This window comes from Nelusetta ayraudi, unplaced genomic scaffold (assembly GCF_046127955.1).
Source record: "Nelusetta ayraudi isolate G7.1 ecotype Tasmania unplaced genomic scaffold, CSIRO-AGI_Nayr_v1 ptg000067l, whole genome shotgun sequence".
In the NCBI taxonomy this organism is placed as follows: Eukaryota; Metazoa; Chordata; class Actinopteri; order Tetraodontiformes; family Monacanthidae; genus Nelusetta; species Nelusetta ayraudi.
In genome coordinates, this window is record NW_027466117.1 from 310,001 (window position 1) to 334,205 (window position 24,205).

Here is a 24,205-nt window from a genome sequence, read left to right on the forward strand (position 1 = left end):
AGCAGGAAGCGCTCCAGTTTACAGTGTGTGTGTGTGTGTGTGTGTGTGTGTGTGTGTGTGTGTGTGTGTGTGTGTGTGTGTGTGTGTGTGTGTGGCTGCACGGCGACGGGTGTGGCCCAGAGCAAAGTTCATCACAGGGTCACATGGTTCTGTCACATGGTTCTGTCACATGGTTCTGTCACATGGTTCCTCCATGATAACGCAGTCGCTACTGTTTGACACTCATTTTTTTGCAATCATTGACGTCCAATCAGAGTGAACCTGACTGTCTGCAGCGTCGCGTGTCGACCAGCTGACCAGCCGACCAGCTGACCGATCAGCTGATTGGCCGATCAGCTGATCACTGGAAGTTAGCTCAGTTCTACTGTTTGCTTTTCAGTTTACAGCTTTTTATTATTTCAGTCCTGATCACACTGGAGCCCCCTACTGGCCGCAGACTGAGCACTTTTTTTGTTGTATTTTTTTTAATCTGTTGTTGTTGTTGTTGTTTGTGTGTGTTTTTGCCACCGTCGTCGGCAGGTCCAATAGGATGTCCGTAGGATGTTGAGTGAAAAAACAAGAACATTGTTTTTGGGGGCAGATGAGCTCCCCTTCCCTGACCTTTGACCCCTATGAGCTCAGCCCGTCCAGCAGGGCGTTATTTATTTGTTTGTTGGTGTATGTTTGCGTTTACCTGGACGTCGACTCCTGATTGGCCGACTTGTGCTGCCACTTTATGCTCGTGTCAAATCTTTTATTTATGTTCTTAATATTTTTTGCTCTGTCTCTGCACTTTTGAAAGCTGGTATGGTCAGGCAGTAGTTTGATGACTGCTCTCTTTAACCTTTGACCTCTGTGACTCACACAAACAAAATGTCAGTCGGAGATGCACCATATTGATCATTGAAACTAAAAAGAAAAACACGTTCAAATCTTATTTAGTTCAATGAAATCTGTTCAAATGAAAAACAGACAAAGGTGCTCTTTGTTTTTTTTTTGTTTTTTTTTAATTAAATTAAATTAAATTAATATTAATATTAATATTAAATTAAATAACCCCTAAATACAATCTTGTTAATATCTGCGTGTAGGAGCAGATTGTGCATCCTATTGGCTGAAGGAATTTCCTCAGTATTGTGCATCTCTTGGTGGGTGACTGTGATTGGTCCGTCCCTGCCTCACTTTGCATCACTTCCTGGTATCACCACCGGTTGCAACTCGACTCCATTTAATCTGATTGGCCGAACCGTGTCAGACAGCCACCGACTTCCTGTTGCCAAAAGTGTTAGCGTGCCATGCTAACCTCTGCTCGACCCCCCCACCCCCCCCCGCCCTCCCCAACAATATAAACCATGGACACTAATGTAATGTATCCCCCCCCCGCCGCTGAATGAGGACCAGTAATGATGCATGACGGCGGCGGTGGGCAGTCTCGTAGTGTTAGCTTAGCATTCTGGAACTAGCGTGGCGTGGAGGGGGCGGTGTCACGTCGGCTCGGCCAGTCACGTCCCGGCGCGTCGTCCGTCTCGACAAGGGCTTTGGATCAAACGTCCTACAGAACCTACGGAAGAGGATTAGGGCCACAAAGAGAAAAATTAATTTCCAATTCGAGAATAAAGTTGAAATTTTTCCCAGATTGAAGTCGAAATTTCGAGAATAAAGTTTGTTTTTTTTACGTCGACTTTATTCCCGAGATTTCAATTTAAAACTTCAATAAATTTGTCCTTCCTGTAGTTGTTGTTGTCTTGTGGCTCTAATCCTCTCTCATATCAACCACGACTCGGCCGACACATAGTTAATAGAAAACGATATAAATAACCAAGGTGTATATATGTATGTACGCGATGTATACGAGCGGAGTCGACAGTATTTAACCCCCCCGCCCCCCCCCCCGAGCCCCTTTTTCTACTGCACACACTCTACACTGAAGACGTAACGGCTGAACGCTGGAAAAAAAAAGATGTAATGAAATCAGCTGCGAGTCAGAATTGCCGTTGAGTAAAGAATGAAGGTGCTTGTTTTTATTTGACATTTCAAACAAAAAAACAAAAAACACAACACAAGATGAAATATTTACATTTACTCATAAAAAATTCATGCGTCCATTTCACCCCCAGAGGGTCGAAAACCTATGACATCATCCAGAGGCGGAGCTTCGCTCTCCCGTCCAAGTGATTGACAGATGGACCTGAGTGTGTGTGTGTGCGTGTGCGTGCGTGCGTGCGTGCGTGCGTGCCTGTGTTTCTCTGTGTGTGTGTGTGTGTGTGTGTGTGTGTGAACAGCAGCAACACACACCCAACAACACAACACAACCCGGTGTTGTTGTGGCCTGCGTGGAATCAGCCGAGCGGCTGATTGGCCGTCGGTTCCCGCGGTGGGTGGGCGTGACCTCGTGACCTCTTGACCTCCACCGGCCTATCTATGCATTATCAGCGGACAAACGTTTCGGGAGCCAATCGTGGGCGTGGAACCTCCTCAGGCCGCCATGACATCATCGTCATCATCATCATCATCATCATCATCAGCTGTCTGTCTGTCTGTCTGTCTCCACCCGCCTGCTGCGTCCCGGCTTGAGAACCAAACAGACGCCAGGCCTTCCTCTGATGAAAACCGCCAACTTGCAGCTCGTGGCGAGAAATGTTTTCTTTTTTTCTATTTTCCCATCGGTGTCTTTTTTCTCTTTTTTTTAAAAAAAAAAGTTGCCATGATGTTAAAGGTTTGTCGCAATGTTCTTTTTTTTTTTTTTTTTTTTTTTAAACAACCCAACGCAGGCGCCGGATTGTCTGTTTTATCAGGAGTTCTGGTCCAGTTCCGCCCGCGGTTCCGCCGCTCATCTGTCCAAGAAAAATAAAACACAAACTATGAAAGCTGTGCAGCGAGAGTGGCGCCCTCTGGTGGAGGGGGTTCGCTATCACACCGTGACCCCCACTGGTCTGCTTTCTCCCAGTTCAGAGGGATCCAGAACCACAACCAGAACCAGAACTCAGCTGTGGATGATGTCTGGCTCTGCCGCCCCCTCCCCCCACCTCCCCCCTCCCCCCTCGCAGTGCATTGTGGGCCGTGTTGACTGGCTCCGTGCCGGGACGCAGCCTGTGGAGCCCTGACAGGGGGCGCTGTTCATGCATCATGTGTTGTAGCGTGGTCGCTCCTCAGTCTCCAGCAACGATTGTGCAATAAACTGAAGTCTATATTTTTAAAAGGCGTCTCTGCTGTTTGTTTCCTGCCGCAGCCTGCTGTGTTTTTTTTTTCTTTTTTTTTTTGCATAAATACAGTGAATCTAAAATATTCCTCTCTAAAAGTGAGATTCAACTCCAGCTGATGGAGTGGAATCATTTCTCATCAGGTCTCTCTTCATCTTTAACGCTCTTCATAGTTTCGTCCAACCGGCTTGAAGCTTCACGGCTGAAGTTGTTCACTTTCAACCAGGTGGCTGCCGTGTGGCGCCCCCTCTGGTGGACATACGTCTCTGCACAGTCATTCAATATAGGAGAAAAATGATCCAAAAGTTAAAGGCAGTTGTTCAGCCTCGTTTTGTCAAAATATGCAATTTTTTTTAATTCTTTTAAATGACGATTTAAATAGAATTATGCATCAGTAAATGTGATAATAATCATCATAATTTATGACACAAGTTTGAACAAATGTTGAGCCTTTTTTTTGCTTCAAAATTTGAATCAATGATGACATGATCATTTGATTAGAAGTGCAGTCAGTCTGAAAAACATTCTTTCTACTGGAAATCATTTTATTTTAGGTTTGGTTTTTCCTACTTCCTGTTTGATGCGTTGCGCCTTTTGAATCGCTGACATGTCATTTGACAGAGAAACGCAAGGAGTGACGTAAAGTTGCTAACCCCCCCCCCCTCCCCTCCCCGGCCCTACCAGGCATCCCGCCGCTCTGCTTCCTGGTGCTGCTGCTGCTGCTGCTGCTGTGGCGCCCCCTCTGGTGGACAATTGTCACTGCACAGTGATGGAATCTAAACTCTTGCTGTGGCGTCACGTCACTGTGTAGGAGGGGCGGAGCTTCTTTTGAAGGCGTAAGTGACGTGTATGGTTGACTCCGCCCCCCCCCCCCCCCCCCCCCCACTGTGTGTGTGTGTGTGTGTGTGTTTTAACCTCGTCCATAAGAAACAGAAGGTGACTGCAGCGGGTTGGATTGATTTCCTCCACCAATCAGCAGCCAACATCTCCACACTGAAAAACCTCAAAGCTGCAACGACTTCCTGTAGTAACACAAAGTCTCATCTCATCAAAACTCTGACACACACACACACACACACACACACACACACAGTTTGTCCGTCAGCTGATTGGCTCTCAGGATGATGGCCTCTCAGCTTCCCGGTTGCCGCAGCGACGCCTCCTGCTGGCAGGAAGCTTCACCTGCAGCCAGGGTCGCTGCTACGTGTGTGTGTGTGTGTGTGTGTGTGTGTATGTGTGTATGTGTGCCTGTGTGCCTGTGATCAGTGTGCAATGGCCTCGTCGACTTGTCACCTTCCACTTCCTCTTTGTGTCGTCACACGGCGCGGAGGAAGAGGAACCGCCCACCGCCGCCAACTGTCACTTCCTGCCGCCGCCGCCGCCGCCGGGTTCCAGGTTCTACTTCAGTCTGCAGCTCCTCCGTCGCCCTCACTCTGCTCGCCTCCCTCTCCCTCTCCTCAGCTCGCCCACCGTGTCCACCGACCCACTCCACAGGTAAGGAGCCGCCGCCGCCTCACCCGCCGCCACCTCACCCGCCGCCTCACCCGCCCGCCGCCTCACCTGCAGCAGCAGCAGGTGGAGATGCAACTGCAGCTGCTGCATCTCCACCTGCTGCTGCTGCTGCTCTCCTTCTCCCAGCACTGCTTCCTCTTTCACTCCCTTGATGAGAGCTTTCCCCCCCCTCTCATCCACACACACACACACACACAGAGTTTACTGACCACTGATGGAATTAGCCCTGCCCCTGCGGCGGGTTATTAGATTAGCGGCGGGTCTGGGCCATGAGAGCGCAGCGGGCCGTCGTGTAGGTGCGGCTGCAGACGTCAGGCGGGCCGGCATCAAAGTTGTTGCGTGGAGGTAAAACTAAAAGCTGCGTTGTTGTCGTCAGTGGACGGAGCAAAGTGCGACTGAGATAGAATGGAATGGAATGGAATGGAAGGGCTTCATTTAGCCCGCATTCAGGGAAATATTGGGGGAACACAATTACAGCAACACAGAGTGCAAAGTGTGTGTGTGTGTGTGTGTGTGTGTGTGTGTGTGTGTGTGAGGCTTCTGCTCCAGGTCGCTCGCTGAAGTTTGCGTGACAAAAAACAAGCAAAGAGACAAACAAGAAACTTGATTTCCATGTTGTTCACACGTTGTCGTCGGTCATTGTTGTTGCGTTGCTGGCGTGCCGTGTGTGTTTTTGCGTTTCCGGTGGGGGGGTGGGGGGTGTGGGGGGGGGGCAAGGCGTGCAGAAGCAGAAGGAGGCCGAGGGAGACGCAGACAGAGGAAGCCGTTGTGAAAGCTGCTGCCACTTCCTCTTTGTCTTTGACTTCTTTCTCCCTCCTGCTGCTGCTGTTGCTGCTGCTGTTGCTGCTGCTGCTGCTGCTGCCGCTGCTGCTCTTTCACTTTGCTTCCATCTGCAACCCAGACGCAGCGACACATTGTCAAAGCGGCTTCTGCACCGCCCGCGTGACCTTTAACCCCTCCTTAAATCAATGTGAAGAATATTAAAAAAAACAAAAAAAAACAACAACCATTGTGCACAGGTTTGTCCTTTTTCCCAACTTCCTGTTTGACGTCTGGTGCCCTTTGAATGGCTGAAACTTTATTTGTTCGACAAAGACAACCTAAAGACCTGAATCCCCCACCCCCTCCACCCCTCCACCCCCTCACTGCAGGCCACCATGTCGCGGAGCATCGTGCGCGCCAGCAAGTTCCGCCACGTCTTCGGGCAGCCGCTGAAGGCCGACCAGTGTTACGATGACATTCGCATCTCCCAGATGACCTGGGACAGCAACTTCTGCTCCGTCAACCCCAAGTTCGTGGCCATGATCGTGGACGCCAGCGGCGGCGGCTCCTTCATCGTGCTGCCGCTCACCAAGGTGCGTGCAGGGCCAATCGGAAATCACTGCCGCCCCCCCCCTCCTCCCCCGCCCTCCCCTCCACCTTCCTCTTCCTTCTCTCCCTCGCTGCCTTGTTTGGTGATGTGAGTGTTAGAGTGTGAAAGCAGAATCAGGAAGTGGCTCTCTGAGAGTCTCCTCACTCGACTCTTTTCACCATATTAGGAGTTTGCAGGCGCTGCAGGATGTGGCGTGGCACTCGCGACACTCGCCCCTCACTCGGAGTCCCTTGGTTCGGCTGCACGCCGCTTCCTGCAGACAGCCACAGGGCCAATCTCAGGCAGCTCTGCAGGGGAACGCGCCTGACGAAATGAATCGCTTTTCTTTATGACTCAAGCGTAACACAGAGGAGAGCGAGTAATCAGACGATAGGAGCTCGTAGCGTGCGGTGCACTCTGCGATGCTAGGTGTTGTGTTCAGATTGGTGACCGTGTGTCTCAGTCGAGTTTTCAAGCTTCCCACTCTGTTGATCAGTCTGTATGACAAGCCCTCCGCTGGGAGCTAATGCTAGTGCTAGCTGGAGATGCCTTCCATTCTGAAATGGATAAGTTTGCAGCATCAGTGCCACCTGAAGCCCCTTCTGCATCCTGGGGTGTGAGGTCATCGAGGAGGGGCGGCTCCCCTGGAACGGACAGTCAAATATTATATTAAAAGCAGCGCCCTGGTGGACGCTTGCTGAAAGTCATTTTGACGCTTTCAGCAGATTTTTTTAACTGCATTTTAAAAATGCAAAGGAAGTCTTTGAATGGTTTATAGCTGCTTATTGTTAGCTAACTATTGCTAACTGGAGAAACTCACCCCAACTGTCCCCTCGAAATCCTTTGGGGCAACTGCGACCTGTTACAGTTACTGGTTACTCTCTTATTCTCAAGGCTCCAATTTAGCAAGCACAAATTTAGCAGCTTAAAGTACGAACACACCAAATACATCCAAGGCTCAGATACCAGAAAAAAAGGCCCGTGGGTCCTCTTTGATCTCAATCTTAATCTTAATTAATCTTTCAAATTGAGTTGATGACCGCGGGAGGACAGAACGGATCCCCCAGAGATCCCCCCCCCCACCCCCGCCGGCCAAACTTTTTGCTGCTCATTCCGAAGTTGTCCGAGTTTGCGACCTCACTCTGTCCGTGCGTGCAGACGGGCCGGATCGACATGAGCTACCCTACCGTGTGCGGCCACACGGGGCCCGTCCTGGACATCGAGTTCTGCCCCCACAACGACAACATCATCGCCAGCGGCTCCGACGACTGCAGCGTCATGGTAGCTAGCGCACAGCGCCTCCTTCCTCCTGTGTAGTCTCGCTGCTTCCTGCCTGAGTGCGCTGCCCCCTGCTGGACAGATCTGGGAGATCCCCGACGGCGGGCTGACGTCGCCGCTCACCGAGCCGGTGGTCAAGCTGGACGGACACTCCAAACGGGTGGGCACCCTGAGCTGGCACCCCACCGCCCACAACGTGCTGCTGAGTGCAGGTGAGACCCAGACCAGAGGTTCTGGAGCTGCTTCGTGTTGATAGGATGATAGGATAACTCCGCCCCCCCCCAGGCTGCGATAACGTGCTCATCCTGTGGAACGTGGCCCGCGGCGAGGCCATGGTGCGGATCGACAGCGTCCACACCGACATGATCTACAGCGCCTGCTGGAACCGGGACGGATCCAGAATCCTCACCTCCTGCAAGGACAAGAAGCTGCGAGTCCTGGACCCCCGCAAGGGAACCGTCCTGTTTGTAGGTTCTCCTCCTGCTGCTCCTCCCCCTCTTAATCCTCCTCTTCCTCCTCTTCCTCTTCCTCTTCCTCCTCCTCCACCTCCTCCACCTCCTCCACCTCCTCTTACACCTCCTCTTCCTCCTCTTCCCCTCTTCCTCCTCTTCCTCTTCCTCCTCCTCCTCCACCTCCTCCTCCTCCTCTTACACCTCCTCTTCCTCCTCTTCCCCTCTTCCTCCTCTTCCTCTTCCTCCTCCTCCACCTCCTCCTCCTCCTCCTCCTCCTCTTCCTCTTCCTCTTCCTCTTCCTCCTCTTCCTCTTCCTCCTCCTCCTCCCCTCTTCCTCCTCCTCCTCTTACACCTCATCTTCCTCCTCCACCTCCACCTCCTCCTCTTACACCTCCTCTTCCTCCTCTTCCCCTCTTCCTCCTCTTCCTATTCCTCCTCCTCCACCTCCTCCACCTCCAACTCCTCCTCCTCTTCCTCCTCCTCTTCCTCCTTTTCCTCCTCCCCTCTTCCTCCTCCTCCTCTTACACCTCATCTTCCTCCTCCACCTCCATCTCCTCCCCTTAATCCTCCTCTTCCTCCTCTTCCCCTCTTCCTCCTCTTCCTCTTCCTCTTCCTCCTCCTCCTCCTCTTCCTCCTCCTCCTCTTCCTCCTCCTCCTCCTCTTCCTCCTTTTCCACCTCCACCTCCTCCTCTTAATCCTCCTCTTCCTCTTCCTCCCTCTCTTCCTCCTCCTCCTCCCTCTCTTCCTCCTCCTCCTCCTCCTTTTCCTCCTCCCCTCTTCCTCCTCCTCCTCTTACACCTCATCTTCCTCCTCCTCCTCCTTGTCAACTAAATCTCAAACCATCAGTGTTGTGAAGACGTTGTGCTGCTGTGATCTTCTGCTGGGCAGGAGAAGGAGAAGCCTCACGAGGGCAGCAGGCCGGTCCGAGCCGTGTTTGTGTCCAGCGATAAGATTCTCAGCACCGGCTTCAGTCGCATCAGCGAGAGGCAGGTGGCGCTGTGGGACTTGGTGAGTCTGTCTTTACTTTCCTGCTGCTCAGCGTTTTGGTTTATCGTGATTCAACAAACACTGGCACAAGAGAGTGTCCTCCCCCTGGTGGCGGGCTGCAGTATCACACATGAATCCAAAGTGCTGCCTCGTCCCGATGCGTCTGTGCAGGCTGGTTAACGAGACCAAGTCACGATGATCGACTGTTTGCATTGCAACATGGACAGTTTCCCAACCCTGCTGTTGAAACACAAGGGGGCGTGGCCTCCCTGCAACTATCAGACCTGTCTGACCCTCTCTCTCCCTCTCTCTCCCTCTCTCTCTCCCTCTCTGTCCTTGCAGAAGAACTTCAAGGAGCCGCTCACCCTGCAGGACCTGGACACCAGCAGCGGCGTCCTGCTGCCCTTCTACGACCCCGACACCGGGGTCGTCTTCTTGTGCGGGAAGGTCGGACTCTCACTTCCACACCGCACGACTTCAACTCTGTGTTGCGACATTTGACCGAGACCCTCGGCTTCCGTCCTGCAGGGCGACAGCAGCATCCGCTACTTCGAGGTGACAGAGGAGGCGCCGTACGTCCACTACCTGTCCATGTACTCCAGCAAGGAGAGCCAGAAGGGGATGGGCTACATGCCCAAGAGGGGCCTGGAGGTCAACAAGTGCGAGATCGCCAGGTGACCAAATTCAACGTTCATCGTTCGATACCACACGTTGACTGTCCGTAAGAATGCGCCCCCTGGTGTTTGGTTGCATCGTTGCTGAAAACCACCTGATGAGCGCTTCCAAACCTTTGAGTTATATTTCCAAGTGGAGCTGCTTCTGTCATCACGGCCATATTTAGGTTTGGCACTATTCTATGGGTGATGGAAACGCAGCTGCTGTCGTCCGTCTGCTTCTGCACCTTCAGGATGTAAAGAAGTCTTTCCTTCCTTCCAGGTTCTACAAACTCCTGGACAGGAAGTGTGAGCCCGTCGTGATGACGGTGCCTCGCAAGGTAGAAAAAACTCACCACACGCCGTCGCACTCGTAGCCGCTAACAGGCTGTAACTCACCGGCTCCCCCCTGTGGCCGGCGCAGTCCGACCTCTTCCAGGAGGACCTGTACCCGGACACCATCGGGCCGGAGCCGTCGGTGGAGGCCGACGAATGGTTCCAGGGCAAGGAGGCCCCGCCCATCCTCATCTCCCTGAAGGATGGCTTCACCACCACCACCAAGGCCAAGGAGTTCAAAGTTCACAAGAGCCTCCTGAAGACCACGTCGGGCTCCTCTGGCAACCACCAGGAGAGCGTAGAGGTGAGGCGGGCGGGGTCGGGCGGAGGCAAACACCGGGCTAAGTCGTGTTCTGGTAGCTCACGCCAGGTCCACTGGGTGTCACGGGCTGTGTTTCCATGACAGTTTTTCGCAAAATAAAAGCAATATTTGAGAGTTTTTTTTCCCAAGTTTTATCGTCATATTTATTCCAGGGGTCATGGAAGCGCAGCTGGTGTTTCTGTTGGCAGTTATTGCTGCTTCTATTTATTTATTTTACAATTTGACTTTGAAGCAAAAACATGCACTTGTTGTTCTCCTGCCAGTGAACACACCTCAGCCGTTAGCAAGCAGGCTGTGAATAGTCCGTTCTTGGTCATTTGGTGACCTTGGTCTCCCCCTGCTGGTGCTTCTCAGGAGGTCCAGTCGCTGAGGAAGGAGGTGAAGGATCTCAGAGCAGCGCTGGAGGAGCTGACCAAGAGAGTGGGCCAGCTGGAGAGCAAGTGAAGCGCGGCAGAGCAGGGGAAAAATAATGCAGATGACCAGACAGAAGAAGCTGTGAAAGAATGTATGTGACCCAAAAAAAACCCACAAAACAAAAAAGTTTGAATTTGTATTGTCTTAATATATGCTTTTATTTTGGAATAAAGTCTTCTGTATTTCCAACAACGCTGTTTGTGTGTCATTTACCAGATCCCTAAACACAACGATTGACTGAGACCAATAATCTTTTTTCAGTAGTTTTCTTGAATGGCAGTTTTTATTGACACCAACACGTGGACGACATGAAATGTTCTGTGGACCTCAAAAGCATCGCGGGGGAAACCGTCAGGAAACTTTTCACATTTTCTCCAGCTTTTGCCATGACTTCACACACAAGTTCAAGGCATTAGGGGGAAAAAAAAAAAAAGATTAGAAGGAAGTGATGATAATAACAATGGGTAATATTTTCCTTTGAGTAGCTTAAAGACCCCAACACAACCCCAGCAGACTTTTTACAGACGTCTCCGAACGACAGCTGCTGTCACGTGATCGTCGTTCATCTACACCCCCCCTGACCCCCACCCCGCCCCCAAAAGCAAACCCCACCCCTTCCCCCCACCCACCCGGACCAGGTGTGAGTCTCTGCAGTGCACCGGCTCCTCCTCCTAGACGTAGTTCCTGCCCGGTGCTGAGGGGGCGTTGCTGCTGCTGTAGTACTTGGCCGTTCCGCCGGAGCCGCCCGACTTGTTGCGGCTGCAGCAGCAGAGCAGACCTCCGGCCAGCAGGAGGAGCACTCCGGCGCCCCAGCCCACGAAGATGCAGGCGCCCAGCTCCCTCTTGTTGGCCGTCGGCACCAGCGGGTTGTTGAAGTCGCTCACCACGATGTGCGCCGACCAGCTGACGGGGATGAGGGCCAGCAGGCCGGCCAGCAGCAGCCCCACGCCGGCCACCAGGCTGATCTTGGGCTTGGCCTCCTCGTTCTGCACGCAGGTGGTGAAGTCGGCGCCGCAGAAGAGCACGAGCAGGCTGACCAGGCCGAGCAGCGTGCTGATGATGGTCATGGCGCGCGCCGCCTGCAGGTCCGAGGCCAGCACCAGCAGCGAGTCGTAGTTCTTGCACTGCTGCTGGCCGGTGCTCTGCACCACACAGGTGGTCCACAGGCCCTCATTGGTGCTCTGCACACACACACACACACACACACACACACAGAGAGTCAGTCACACAGGTATTATTAACAACAACAACAACAACAACAACAACAACAACAATAATAATAATGTTTTTCTTTTCTTTTCTTTTTTTTTTTAACTCTGATGTTTGTTTTCTTTTCTTTTTTAATCTTGTGAACTGGACCTTGAGTCTGTAATAATAATAATAATCAATCAATCAATCAATAATAATAATGAGTGTTGTTTTTTCAGCGTCACTGATTGGCTGCTGGGTTTTCGCAGTTTCCGTCGTTCCCGCCTCACCTGCGCCGTGACAATGTTGTTGCCGATGAAAGACGACACCTTCCAGCGAGGGACGGCACAGCAGACGATGACCCCGACCAGGCCGAGGAGGCCGAGGGCCACACACACAATCTGAGCTCCGGCTGACCCCATCTGAGGGAGAGAAGAAGAAGAAGAAAGGTCAGGAGGTGTGAAGGAGGTCCGCTGATGCTTTCATCGTCTCCCAACAGGAAGTGACTGACTGACCAGGTTCCTCTGATCACTTAGACGTGTGTGAAGGTATAGCCAGCCACACACACACACACACACACACACACACACACACACACACACACTGGGCCCGCCCCAGACAGGCCCCGACAGGACCGTGTGGCCCCAGGATACTGTTTAAACCCTGGTCCTGTTGGGACCTGCAGGTCCACCCCTCCACCCTCAGCTCCACCCAGACACACACACACACACACACACACACAGGTGTGGACAGAAAAAGGCGCCTCTAAGGTACAAAGATTGTATCTGTACTCCAGCGACCAGCCATTAATTCATGATTTAATTAATTATACATTTTTCATGAAACTCTCTGGTATTCAAGAAGATTCAATTTAAAGAAGAATTGTTTTGGTTTTTTTAAAAAAAAGAAGAAAGAAATGTGATTGATTGAAAGATCATTTCAGTGGGCGACTCCTTCTTGTCCTCCGTCCAGAGAAACTCCGTCTGTGCTTTGTGTTTCCGACGAAGGAAGACAAAATGAAAAAGCCTCACTGCGTCCCAGCGCAACACCTCTAGATGGACCTTCCTGCCACAATCAAATATTAAAACAGCAAACGTCCACATGGTGGCGGTGGTTTTTCCTGATCAGAAGCACTTTACCTGACAGAATCCTGACAAATCGTTGCAAATCGTTACATTTTGGCCTGCTTAGTGAGATTTTGATGCATTTTTTTGTCCGACTGCAAAATGGGAACAAATGAATTTTTTGGGCAAATTCCCTTGAAAAAAATCAACTTGCTGAAAGTGCGGAAAAAAGACAGACATTTGAAAAACTTTTGCAGTATTAAAACCCCGGCGTCCCTCCACCAATCACCGCAAAGTCATCCTCATTTATTTTTTTTTTACCTTTGATGCAGTTTGTTCTTCTCCTGGTGTCCTGATGATTATCTTCTCACTGGCTTGTTTGTGACTGATGTTGTTTTCTGATGTGCAGACTTTATACAGACGGTAGGATGAGGTGGGGGGGAGGGTGGTGGGGGGTGTTTGTGTAGGAATGTGAGGCGAGGGGCGGGGCCGCTGGGTCCGGGGACCAGACTGAACTTGTCCCTCAGGTGCGTTCCCTCAGTTTTCCCGCCTCGGACCTGCTGAAGATCCACCTGAAGCTTCTTCTCTTCTTTCTCACACCAGCGGCGGAGAAACAATTAAAAAACGGTCGAAAAACAGTGTTGCGATGTGGAGTGAATCATCTCGGCTGCTTAAAAAAGACTTGTGACTCACCTGGAAGAAACGCATCATACCTGCAGCCCCCCCCACCCCCCTCTCCACCCCTCCTCCCCGTCTCTACGCCCACCTGTGTTGAAACAGCAATGACGAAGAAGAAGAAGAAGGCTGGGAGCAACAGTAGTTTAGGGCTTCTTTTGCGAAATGCTCCAACTTCCCAGGGAGAGGAGGAGGTGGGGGAGGAGGAGGAGGAGGAGGAGGAGGTGGAGTATTGGTAAACTGGTGGGATTGCTCAGAGGGACACTCACAGTTTTGGTTTACCCAATGAAACCAAGTTAAAAAAAAACAAAACAAAAACAAAAACTAAGCATTCACACCACACCTGTGCAGTCAAGTGGCTTCATAACAACTCCCCACAATAAACCGGGCACTTGAACGCATCGTGGAGAGGGACTGCTTCTACTCACCTTGGCCAAGACAAAGGACCTCGGTCTGATTCAGGCTGAGACAGAAGACAGCGGAGGCTCATGATTCCAAGCTCCTCACAGCGTCTAGGGTGGCTGAATGTTGTCTCACTGTCACGCACGAGGAGGCAAATCCTGTCAGAAACAAACCTGGACGCGGTCGCAGGCGCACAAGACTGCCAGACAGACAGCTACCAAGTAAAACAGTCAGAGAGGTCAGCAAGGATCCTCAGGCATCAAGACGACTGACTGGTGCTGACTGGGCCTCTTCTGGAGTTGCTGTTTGAAGGAACACAGGTGTGAAGGCTCTCCATCGTGGTGCCTTCAGGGCCACAGGAACGCCATCAAAGAGCGGCATGTATATACATATATCTCTCTGTAAACATGTATATACAACTGTTATTAATATTAGACTGTAATTAATATTGATAAAGGTGTTTATTCTATTCTATTGTACGCATTACTTCAATCATTTCAACTGCACTTTCTGTGTTTCCATCAGTAACAGCGTCACTGCACAGTCTCTGATCAACTGGTGCCATTCAACCAATGACAGTGTTTGAAAGGCTCAATAATAATAATAGACAGATATACTTTATTGGTCCTAAATTGGGAAACTACACTGTTGCAGTCCTAAAAATTATTATTATTATTATTATTATTATTATTATACCAACGAGTCTTGGTGCAACTCGAATCGATACCACATGGGGGCGCAGCAGCGCTCCAATCTCGCCTCCACTGAAAGTGAGGCGGCGATCAGAAACGTCAGTGTGACGTCAGAAGTGCGTTGAGAAGACGGACTCGGGAAGGCGTCCAATCACGTGCGACACGGTCCAGCCCACCGTCCCCGTGTCGACCAGTCAGCTTGGTGCGAAGGGGTTGCGCGACGAGCCCGGTTTGACTGCCGCCTCCGCGAGACGTCTCAGCGTAGAAACGAAACGGGCCTCTCTTTTTTTTTTCTTTTTTCTTTTCTTTTTTTTTTTTTTTTTTTTAAAGTTCCTCCAGGGGAAGAGAGAGAGGAGAGCGGAAGGAGCGGCCGGATAGCAGCGGAGGAGGAAGGGGCCGACAGACACCGCAGCTCGGCTCGGAGGGGGAACCATTTGGTACCAGAACCCGGAAGGATCGCCAAGGTGTGCGGAGTTGTGTTCGTGTTTGTGACAGGACAGAGATTGTGTTGCGGCTGGTAAAGTTAGCCGCCGTTGCGAGTTTGACGTGTGACGCCTCTCTCGGCTAGCGGGCTAGGTGGCTAACAGCTAACTAGCTCCGGCTCCAGCAGCCCCATTCATTTGGCCGCGCTCGGCTCACATTCATCGGGGTCAGTCCGCTAGCTGTCCCCGGTGTGTGTGTGTGTGTGTGTGTGTGTGTGTGTGTGTGTGTGTGTGTGTGTGTGTGTGTGTGTGTGTGTGTGTCGGCTCGTGTTGTGTTTTGACCGCGGTGTCGCTGCCCGCCTCTCATCCCCCTCCTCCCCGCCTTGTCTCCGGCCTCCGGGTGTCAGGTGCGCCGCGGAGAAGCGACCGACGACTCGACTCCACTCGACCCGACAGCCGGAGAGCGGCCGAAAACACGGAAAATGGCGGAGCCAGACAAATTAAACATCGACTCGATCATTCAGCGTCTCCTGGAAGGTAAGCTGGAGGAAACTCTCTGCACTTTGCTTTCTAATCCCGATGCAAACATCTCCATCGACGCCTTAAGTTGTTGTTTTTTTGGGTTTTTTTTACCCCCGGTATGTTTTTATGTTTATCCTCCTGATGGCCGAAGTCTTGCTGCACTTCCCTCTTTCTGACAGGTGCTCTGCAATCTGACGTGCTCCTGTGTTTAAAAAAAAAAAAAAAAATCAACGTTTTGCTTCTTAACTATTTCGAATCCAGATTGGCCGTAGAGCTGATAGCACACTGCTAATATCTCTACCGGAGGGACGTTTGTATTGTTTTTGAAGCTGAAGGAGAAAAGGGTCGAACCGCAGCGGCTCATCACACACAACTGCTTGTTGATTTGCATTGACCTCAAAGTGTGTGTGTGTGTGTGTGTGTGTGTGTGTGTGTGTGTGTGTTCACCTCTGGCATGTCAACAGAGGGCTAAGCGTGCTGCCGATCTGGAGGTTTTTGTTTTTTTGTTTTTTTCACGATGGAAGATGAAGATCTTGTGGATTTTCATCCATCCTCCCTTTGTCCCGAGGCCGGACTGCTGCTGGTGGTTGTGTAGCTGGAAGCTGTGTTAACTGTGCTGAGGATGCACAACACGCTAACCTGGAGGTTTGTTTGTCTGCCCCGAGTGACGGTGTGGGTACCAAATCTGTCCGGGGTTCCTTACGGCAACTCTATTAGGACAAACTACATCATGGATGGGTAGCTGATATATGCTTATATCTTATGTATTATATCTATCTATATATTATCATATTATCATATTATACTTATCTTTTAATCTTTTGTTAGTTCGTTTGTTTGATCGCGATGTAGTTTGTCCTAAAAGAGTTGCCGTATGTAACGTTGTCGGCGGTCAGCGGACCCCGGGCCAGAGGTCGCAGCCGCACCAGATTTCCTACCCTGCACCGTCTTGCTGCTTTTCCATCACCGAGTCGCACAGCAGATTCACTGGATCCGGCACAAAGTGTTCCTGAAGAGCAGGTTCTGCATGACTGAAGGGCCACTTTAAACACTGTGTGTGTGTGTGTGTGTGTGTGTGTGTGTGTGTGTGTGTGTGTGTGTGTGTGTGTGTGTGTGTTTTCATACGCCGGTTGTGTAACAAGAGTCGCACTGACATCCAGCAGGTGCGGAAAACCTCGTTCCGCTCCATCGTTAGCGTCAGAATGGAGCTCCGCTGACCTCCAGGGGTGTCGGCTGTAACTGGCGCCGGGTTTGGATCGTGAGAAGTTTGGCTTTGTGTGTGTGTGTGTTCAGGTCATTCTCTGAGAGACGCAGCAGCTCAGGTGTGACCTGCTCACAGTGCTGATGCTGATCAATAGGACGGCTGTGGTTGTGTATTTATTGATGCAGTGATCGGCGCTCTGTTCGGGTTATAAATACCACGGCGCCGCTCGCCAAACACGGATTACTGATGACTTAAGGCCAAAGTTAGAAGCAGAGCCCTGGGGGTGGGGGGGGGTTCTCCTGAAGCTGCACACACAGAACTCATGGATGGAGGTCCTGCAGACGCTGAAAAGGTTCTGGACTTGTGCATTAATGGGCCCACAGAGCATCTGCAGTCGCCCAGTCAGCCGCTTCAAAGGCCTTTATTTTTGTATTGCGGTCTATGGGAAAAAAATGCTTTTTGGCCCCAAGGGATTTTCTTTTGCTGCAGTACCTCGAGTGGCCACTGGGGAGAAAAAGATTTTTAAATAAAAATCGCCGCACCAGCATATTGCCAGTCCTGTATCCAGCTCTTACAATACATCCATGGAACTTCCTGTCTGTGATGTCACGCTGTGATGTCACCGCCCTGGCAGAGATCAGCAGGCTCTTCGCTAATAAGCCAATTTCACTGCTCTGCTGATCCAACAGGTTTAATTGGTTTGCTGCTGAAACTCAGCCGTCCAGCCAGCAGGGTTCCTCTACTTGCAGACGCCGCCAAGCAAAAACGAGTCTTTGAGCGGCGGCGACAACGACGAAGCCGAGAGAGAATCGATCGCCACGCAGACACGCACGCGCACACACACACACACACACACACACCCAGCAGCAAGTGTTTACACTGAGCTATAAAACCACAAACGGTGAGAGAAAAAGGTCAAGAGAGTTACATAAGAGGATATAAATACAGGCCGAGCCAGGCCTGTTTGTCTCTGGCAGGCAACCTGATCATGGGCTGGGGCTAAACACTGGTGCACACACACCCAGGAGGCCCTGTGACTGGGTGTGTGTGTGTACATGTGATTAATCCCAACACACACACACACACACACACACACAAAGCCAAACTTCTCACGATCCAAACCCGGCGCCGCAGACGCTCCAGTTGCAGCCGACACCCCTGGAGGTCAGCGGAGCTCCATTCTGACGCTAACGATGGAGCGGAACGAGGTTTTCCGCACCTGCTGGATGTCAGTGCGACTCTTGTTACCCAACCGGCGTATGAAAACACACACACACACACACACACACACACACACACTCCCCTGGGTTGGCATGGCAATGTGCAAATATTATGCAGTGTGTGAGCAGCAGCAGCAGAGAGCAGAGAGCAGAGGCCTGATGTTCAGCAGCTGGTTGGTTCCTCCACTCTGGTTGTGGCTCAGACCGGGCACACAGTCTCGGTGTCGTGGCTCTAGTTGCGTGCTGTGTGCGAGGTCAGGAACCTGCTGAACGCTGCTCTCTGCTTTCCACTTCCCGCCACCCGCTGCTCAGCTCGTCTGCTCTCTGGGCGGAGTTTCCTCTTCTCGCTGTGCGGCTGCCGGTCAGACGTGAAGACCACGTCCTCCGTCTCCTCCGTCTCCTCCGTCGACTTCCTCCGCTGACGTGCGCTGAACTGTGTCTCCCAGTTAAAGGTTCCCGGCCGGGGAAGAACGTCCAGCTGACGGAGGGGGAGATCCGAGGCCTCTGCCTAAAGTCCAGGGAGATCTTCCTGAGCCAGCCCATCCTCCTGGAGCTGGAGGCCCCGCTGAAGATCTGCGGTGAGTCCGCCGCTGCGTTGGTCAGGTGTGCGGCAGGTGGAGTGACGCGTGAAGTCAGCAGCCGTGGGGATCAGGGTCCATCTGGACCCGTTGGTGTCTGCGGCAGACTGTCGGCCTTTTCAGCACAACTCGCTTCTGTCGCTGCCGCCTCCACGCAAACATGAATCATGGCACTCTGCTGTCCTGCTGCTCCCCGACACCCGGAGCCCAGAACGTCACCTCGCAGCAGCTGCGTGTCCATCACCCCGAGAAAACCTAAATATGGCCGTAAAAAACCCTGGTGATGGAAACTCGGGAAAACCTCTCAAATATGGCTGAGCGGTTTTGGGGCTCCGTGAGGGATCCGTATAGAGCAGGGGTGTCAAACTCATTTTGGTTCACGGTACCACGTGGAGGAAAATCTATTCCCAAGCGGGCCGGACTGCTAAAATCCTGGCGCGGTGATAATAACGTAAAAATAACGACAACTTCCAGTTGTTGTCTTTGTTTTACTTTGTCCGTGTTCTGTGAGCGCTCTGCACTCTGCACCAGTGCTGCCAACTCCTCAGTGAGGAAAGCCGCTATTGGCTGTCCTGGAAGTGGCCAAATGACCTCATCGTCTAATTTGCATCATTGACAATTTGCACTTGATGGCAACGTAACGACACCGGGAAAAGTCGGGGGAGATTTGTCGCTTTTGACAAAAAAAAAAACAAAAAAAAAAGTCGCCATGGGGAGAATAGAATAGCGACTTTTTGGGGGGAGAAAGTCACCAAGTTGGCAACACTGCTCTGCATCAGCTTGGTCTGTTTCCACAGAGACGTTCTGGGGCGATGAGGGGAGCCAATAGGAGGCGTGAGGGGCCGATTTGCTCAGCCCCAGTATTGAGTTGGTTTGCGACGCAGAAACGATATTGCGCCGCCAAGTGGACACCTTTAGAACAGCACTTTCTTTCATTGAAAAATTGCAGTTCTTATCTTTTGCAAAATCGTCTCGCGGGCCTTATGTTTGACACCCCTGATATAGTGTCACACAAATAACAAACAAACACAAACAATAATTCTCTTAAATTCTCATCCCGCGAGATTCGAGCAGTCGGTGCAAACACCTGCAAATCGCAGCGGCTCTTTTTGGAAATGATAGGAACATGGCTTTATTTTGAGAGAGACTCTCCTGGAAATGCAGCTGCTGAAGATGTTCTGCAGAACCTTGGAGCTGCAGCGCCTGGATCAACTCTCCTACCGTCTGCATCCACTTGCATGCGTTGCGTGGCTGTGTTGTCGTCGCCCGACCCCCTCCCTGACTGTCCACTTCGCACCTGTGCAATGTGGGCCGGTTGGAGTGTCAACAGACGGTCGGAGCGGGAAGCGGGCCAATCAGAGTGTCCGGCCTCACCCGCGCTCCTCTGCTGCCCCCCGCAGGCGACGTCCACGGCCAGTACTACGACCTGCTGCGGCTCTTCGAGTACGGCGGCTTCCCCCCGGAGAGCAACTACCTGTTCCTGGGCGACTACGTGGACCGAGGGAAGCAGTCGCTGGAGACCATCTGCCTGCTGCTGGCCTACAAGATCAAGTACCCCGAGAACTTCTTCCTGCTGAGGGGCAACCACGAGTGCGCCTCCATCAACCGCATCTACGGCTTCTACGATGAGTGTAGGTCCCCTCACAGCACCGCCCTGGAGCAGCTCCTCCTCCTCCTCCTCCTCCTCCTCCCTGCTCCTCGTTCTTCTCTTCTTCCTTCTGCCCCTCCTCCTTGTCCTCCTTCTCATCCCCCTCTTCCTCCTCCTCATCCCTCTCTTCCTCCTTCTCATCCCCCTCTTCCTCCTCTTCCACCTCTTCCTCCTCCTCATCACTCTCTTCCTCCTCCTCATCCCCCTCTTCCTCCTCTTCCACCTCTTCCTCTTCCTCCTCTTCCTTCCCCTCTTCCTCCTCCTCCTTCCTCTCTTCCTCCTCCTCCTTCCCCTCTTCCACCTCTTCCGTCTCTTCCTCCTCCTCCTCCTCCTCCTCCTTGTTCTTCTCTTCTTCCTTCTGCCCCTCCTCCTCTTCCTCCTCTTCCTCCTCCCCTCACCGTGTCTCTGCTGGTGCCTGCAGGTAAGCGGCGGTACAACATCAAGCTGTGGAAGACCTTCACCGACTGCTTCAACTGTTTACCCGTGGCCGCCATCGTGGACGAGAAGATCTTCTGCTGTCACGGCGGTGGGTGGAGCTTCTCCCCGCTCCCTGCTGAGAAGGTGGAGCAGGCGGTGCAGGCGGCCAGAGTGACAGCAGGTGTGTGTGTGTGTGTGTGTGCAGGCCTGTCTCCAGACCTGCAGTCCATGGAGCAGATCCGCAGAGTGATGCGTCCCACCGACGTGCCGGACCAGGGGCTGCTGTGCGACCTGCTGTGGGCCGACCCAGACAAGGACGTCCTGGGCTGGGGCGAGAACGACCGCGGCGTCTCCTTCACCTTCGGCGCCGACGTGGTGGCCAAGTTCCTGCACAAACACGACATGGACCTAATATGCAGAGCGCACCAGGTGACTCCCACTTCCTGGTCTTTTCAAAACAAAACATCACAAACTGGCATTGAGCCTTTAATCGAGTCCGACCTCTGACCCCCATTCTCACTGAAAACAGGAAGTAGCTTCCACAGTTGCAATCGTGGAATTGACCAATAAAAATGGAATTGACTGAATTTAAAAAAGAAAAGTTTAGTTCAACTCCGCCCACCATCTCCACCGCCCAATCACCTCTTTGCTCCTTGCCAGGGGGATTTTTTAAGGATGTTTCCACAGACTGACTTTAAAAAGAAAGATTGCCTTACTCGAATCACACTTGGTTGTCTTGCGCCCCCAGGTGGTTGAAGATGGCTATGAGTTTTTCGCCAAGCGGCAGCTGGTCACTCTCTTCTCGGCGCCAAACTACTGCGGCGAGTTCGACAACGCCGGCGCCATGATGAGCGTCGACGAGACGCTCATGTGCTCCTTCCAGGTACGTCTGAGGGGGCGTGGCCTGTGCCTCCGCGTCGCTGCCCACTCACCCGTCACTCACCCCTGTTGCTGTTGTGCTGTTGTGTCTCCAGATTCTGAAGCCAGCAGATAAGAAGTTGTACCCGTACGGCAGCGGGGGAGGGGTGGGCTCGGGCCGGCCCGTCACCCCCCCACGGAATTCAGCCAAGTCGGCCAAGGCCAAGAAATAACAGCCGCTGCCCCGCCCCCACCTGCCCCCCTCTTCCCCCTCCTCTTTCTTCTTCTTCTTCTTCTTCTTCTTCTTCTCTTTGAAATCATTCTGGCTCTTTGTGTGCAGGTGGTCTTGGTTCTTTCTTAGTTTGTTTTTTTTTATCGACAGGTGTGAATGAGACAGGAAGTGAGGAACTGCTGTAGACTGGATGGGAGTGTGAGTGTGTGAGTGTGTGAGTGGGTTTTATCTCCTTGTTTTTTTTTTTTAACTGTCTGTTAAGATGACGGACCGTCCGTCTGTCTGTCTGTCCGTCTGGGATGTAAATTTTAAATGGAGACGGGACTGAATGGGGGGGGGGTGGGAGGAGCCTGTGCTGTGTGTATGTGTGTGTATTGTGTGCTAAGGTGCTGCACTGTTTAATGCTAAACACAAGCTTTTGTACATCCTGTTCCAAAGTGGAGGGTTGGTACACACACACACACACACACACACTCGTGCACACACACTGTTTTGACAACAGGATCATGGATGTGAAAGTGGTTTATTTGTGGGGGTTTTTTTGTTTTGTTTTGTTTAGTTTAGTTTAGTTTAGTTTTGTTTTTGCTGATAAGTTAAAGCGACATGTTTGTGTTTTTATTTCTGTTTCTTTTGCTTCTTGATTTGCTGAAAGACAATTAAAGCCTCCTCCTCCTCTTTCAATGCTCGCGCCCATCACTCTGTTTGCCAACGATATGCTACCCGCTTTGTGTCGCACAGTCTGGTGGTTCTTAGCTCCTGTACAGTCAACGCTCTCTCAGATATCGTCTCGCTGGCGTTTAAATGTATTTTTCAATTGAAAGCCGCCAGCTGGAGGCGCTAAAACTGAGCTTCGGTTCGTTGGGGGGCGGGGGGGACAGAAAAGGAAAAGCGACGAGAGGAAGGGAGGCGACGGCCGAGTCGTTCATCATCGTCCTGTTAGCAGGAGACAAAGCAGCCCCGATAATTCACTTTCACCGGTAATGTGGAGTCGCCCCCCCCCCCCCCCCCCCCCACCGCCAGTGGACAGCAATTAGCAAACAATTAGACACCTGCTCATCCGTCATCGTGGTCGTCGTCACCGTCAGCCGTCGCCGGAGCGTAAAGAGCCATAAAAAAACTATTTTGCAGTGTGAGTCCGAGACGGAAGCGCCCCCGCCTGTTGAAACAGCGGGAGTCCAGGGTGCAGGCGGTGGACAGGTGTCCAGCAGGGGCCGTCGCACATCCTCTCACGTGACCACAGGGATGCGGCGGCGGCCACCAAGAGTCCAGGACGGCTGACGGACACGGCGCTCGACTGCAGACGACGCTCGACTGTTGGATGTTGGATTGTTTTTAGCGACACACACACTGACTCTCTCAGTTCGACAACCACCAGATTGTGTTGGGTCGGACCCGAGGGACGCAACACTGGCAGGACGTGGAGCAGGAGAGAGGGACTGCAGGACGTCGATGAGAACCCACCTCCTCCACCTCCCTCCTGCTCCTCCGCCACCTCCTCCTCCATCCTCCGCTGTACAGGCGTCTGCTTGCCACATGTTTTCTAATCTCTATAACCTCCTGCTGATTGGCTGGCTGACCTCTGACCTCCGACAGTCTGGTTCGGTCCGCCGCCGTGGTTTTTTTTTTTTTTTCCAGTTTAACGCTTCATGCCGCGCAACTCAATAGTGTAGAAGTGTTTTTCTTTCTTTTAACCAATCAGGGATGTTTAACACCACGCACTGTTGCTGGGTAGACATGAAATTATTCTTATTATGACTAGATTATTAGGGTTTAAGGAATAAAAAAATAAAAAATAAAGCGAGAAATTATCTGTATTTTTATTTGTATTTGATTTGTTTTCAAATCAATCACGATAAGTGGTCTCTGTTATAAGATAGAAATAAAACATAGAATTTGTATTTTTGTTTGTTGTGTTTATTGCTGCGTTATCATCATTATTATTTAATATAGTCTACGGGGGTGGACGGACTGTCTGTCAAACGGCTGCATGTGAGTCACTTCTATTTTCTATTTGTGAAGAAAGAATGAGTCAAGACAGCAGCACTGTGCAATATCAGGAGGGGGGGGGGGTAATGAAAGAATCCTGGCAGGTTTGTCGAAGCAGGTGCATGCACTCCAACCGTGTAACAGGTAGGAGCTAAAAACAAGAGACCGGTTGACAACTTGGAAACGATGTCATGCAGAGTCGCTGACTCACGTCGAGGGTTAGTTTCATTTCTCCTCCAAAACAATGAAACCAGTAAACTACTGAACGAACAAATCAACCTGAAATCACCGAAGCAGAGTTTTAATGAGCGTCCAAAACGATCAGGATTATGATGGCTCTTTCTTTAAAATGTCATCTCTAATAATCTTTATTAGGAGCAAAAATGCAACAAAAAAAAAAACCTAAACAAATCCAAAATCCATAAAGCTATTTTATCATATGGTTTTTATTTAAATATCACATTCTCTGCTTGTATATGTTTTTAAATCGAAAAATATTTGTACAGCTTTTCTCTTCCACTGTTAACGAACTCCATGTTTTAACCCCAACAACAGAAATACACATTTGCTCGAACGTAGTCCCTGAAATTAAATTTCCTTCACTTCACAACGA

The 24,205-nt window shown here is 51.5% G+C and overlaps 4 protein-coding genes across 5 annotated transcripts in view; 3 read left to right on the top strand and 1 right to left on the bottom strand.

The window, feature by feature from the left end:
• The window catches only part of paqr4a (progestin and adipoQ receptor family member IVa), an 8,469-nt gene extending 8,298 nt beyond the window's left edge, over positions 1–171 (top strand). The window contains exon 3 of the mRNA XM_076041485.1: positions 1–171. This exon is cut by the window's left edge and continues 1,062 nt beyond it. The gene's annotated coding sequence lies outside the window, so the exon portion shown is untranslated.
• cldni (claudin i) overlaps positions 1–13,168 on the bottom strand; it is an 82,015-nt gene extending 68,847 nt beyond the window's left edge. Inside the window, exons 1-3 of one of the 2 annotated variants that reach the window (XM_076041476.1) lie at positions 13,058–13,168; positions 11,963–12,094; positions 11,144–11,665 (exon numbers count right to left, since the gene is read on the bottom strand). In XM_076041476.1, the coding sequence (XP_075897591.1) occupies positions 11,156–11,665; positions 11,963–12,094 (642 nt within the window). In that variant the 5' untranslated portion in view covers positions 13,058–13,168 and the 3' untranslated portion in view covers positions 11,144–11,155. Of the gene's footprint in view, positions 1–10,748; positions 11,666–11,962; positions 12,095–13,057 lie in introns of those variants that run through there. The other variant, XM_076041475.1, reaches the window with a different exon arrangement.
• coro1a (coronin, actin binding protein, 1A) lies at positions 4,437–10,676 on the top strand. Its single transcript, XM_076041458.1, has 11 exons — positions 4,437–4,673; positions 5,843–6,046; positions 7,201–7,323; positions 7,403–7,532; positions 7,606–7,787; positions 8,661–8,780; positions 9,102–9,206; positions 9,288–9,433; positions 9,696–9,753; positions 9,837–10,052; positions 10,425–10,676. Exons 1-11 carry the CDS (start codon positions 4,452–4,454, stop codon positions 10,512–10,514), a joined length of 1,596 nt encoding a protein of 531 aa, XP_075897573.1. The 5' UTR covers positions 4,437–4,451; the 3' UTR covers positions 10,515–10,676.
• A 1,515-nt stretch (positions 13,169–14,683) lies between the features above and the next one.
• Positions 14,684–23,502, top strand: ppp1caa (protein phosphatase 1, catalytic subunit, alpha isozyme a). The gene is made up of 8 exons (XM_076041467.1): positions 14,684–14,969; positions 15,335–15,464; positions 18,320–18,451; positions 19,852–20,082; positions 20,521–20,625; positions 20,722–20,945; positions 21,265–21,399; positions 21,491–23,502. Exons 2-8 carry the CDS (start codon positions 15,410–15,412, stop codon positions 21,605–21,607), a joined length of 999 nt encoding a protein of 332 aa, XP_075897582.1. The 5' UTR covers positions 14,684–14,969; positions 15,335–15,409; the 3' UTR covers positions 21,608–23,502.
• Positions 23,503–24,205: the final 703 nt, after the last annotated feature.

Excerpts from the sequence above, each read along its gene's own strand:
- coro1a (XM_076041458.1), top strand. The coding sequence starts at position 4,452 with ATGGCCTCGTCGACTTGTCACCTTCCACTTCCTCTTTGTGTCGTCACA. Across the intron at positions 4,674-5,842 it reads TCCACCGACCCACTCCACAG|GCCACCATGTCGCGGAGCAT; the intron begins GTAAGGAGCCGC and ends CCCTCACTGCAG. Across the intron at positions 9,434-9,695 it reads AACAAGTGCGAGATCGCCAG|GTTCTACAAACTCCTGGACA; the intron begins GTGACCAAATTC and ends CCTTCCTTCCAG.
- ppp1caa (XM_076041467.1), top strand. The coding sequence starts at position 15,410 with ATGGCGGAGCCAGACAAATTAAACATCGACTCGATCATTCAGCGTCTC. Across the intron at positions 18,452-19,851 it reads GGCCCCGCTGAAGATCTGCG|GCGACGTCCACGGCCAGTAC; the intron begins GTGAGTCCGCCG and ends TGCCCCCCGCAG. Across the intron at positions 20,946-21,264 it reads TAATATGCAGAGCGCACCAG|GTGGTTGAAGATGGCTATGA; the intron begins GTGACTCCCACT and ends TTGCGCCCCCAG.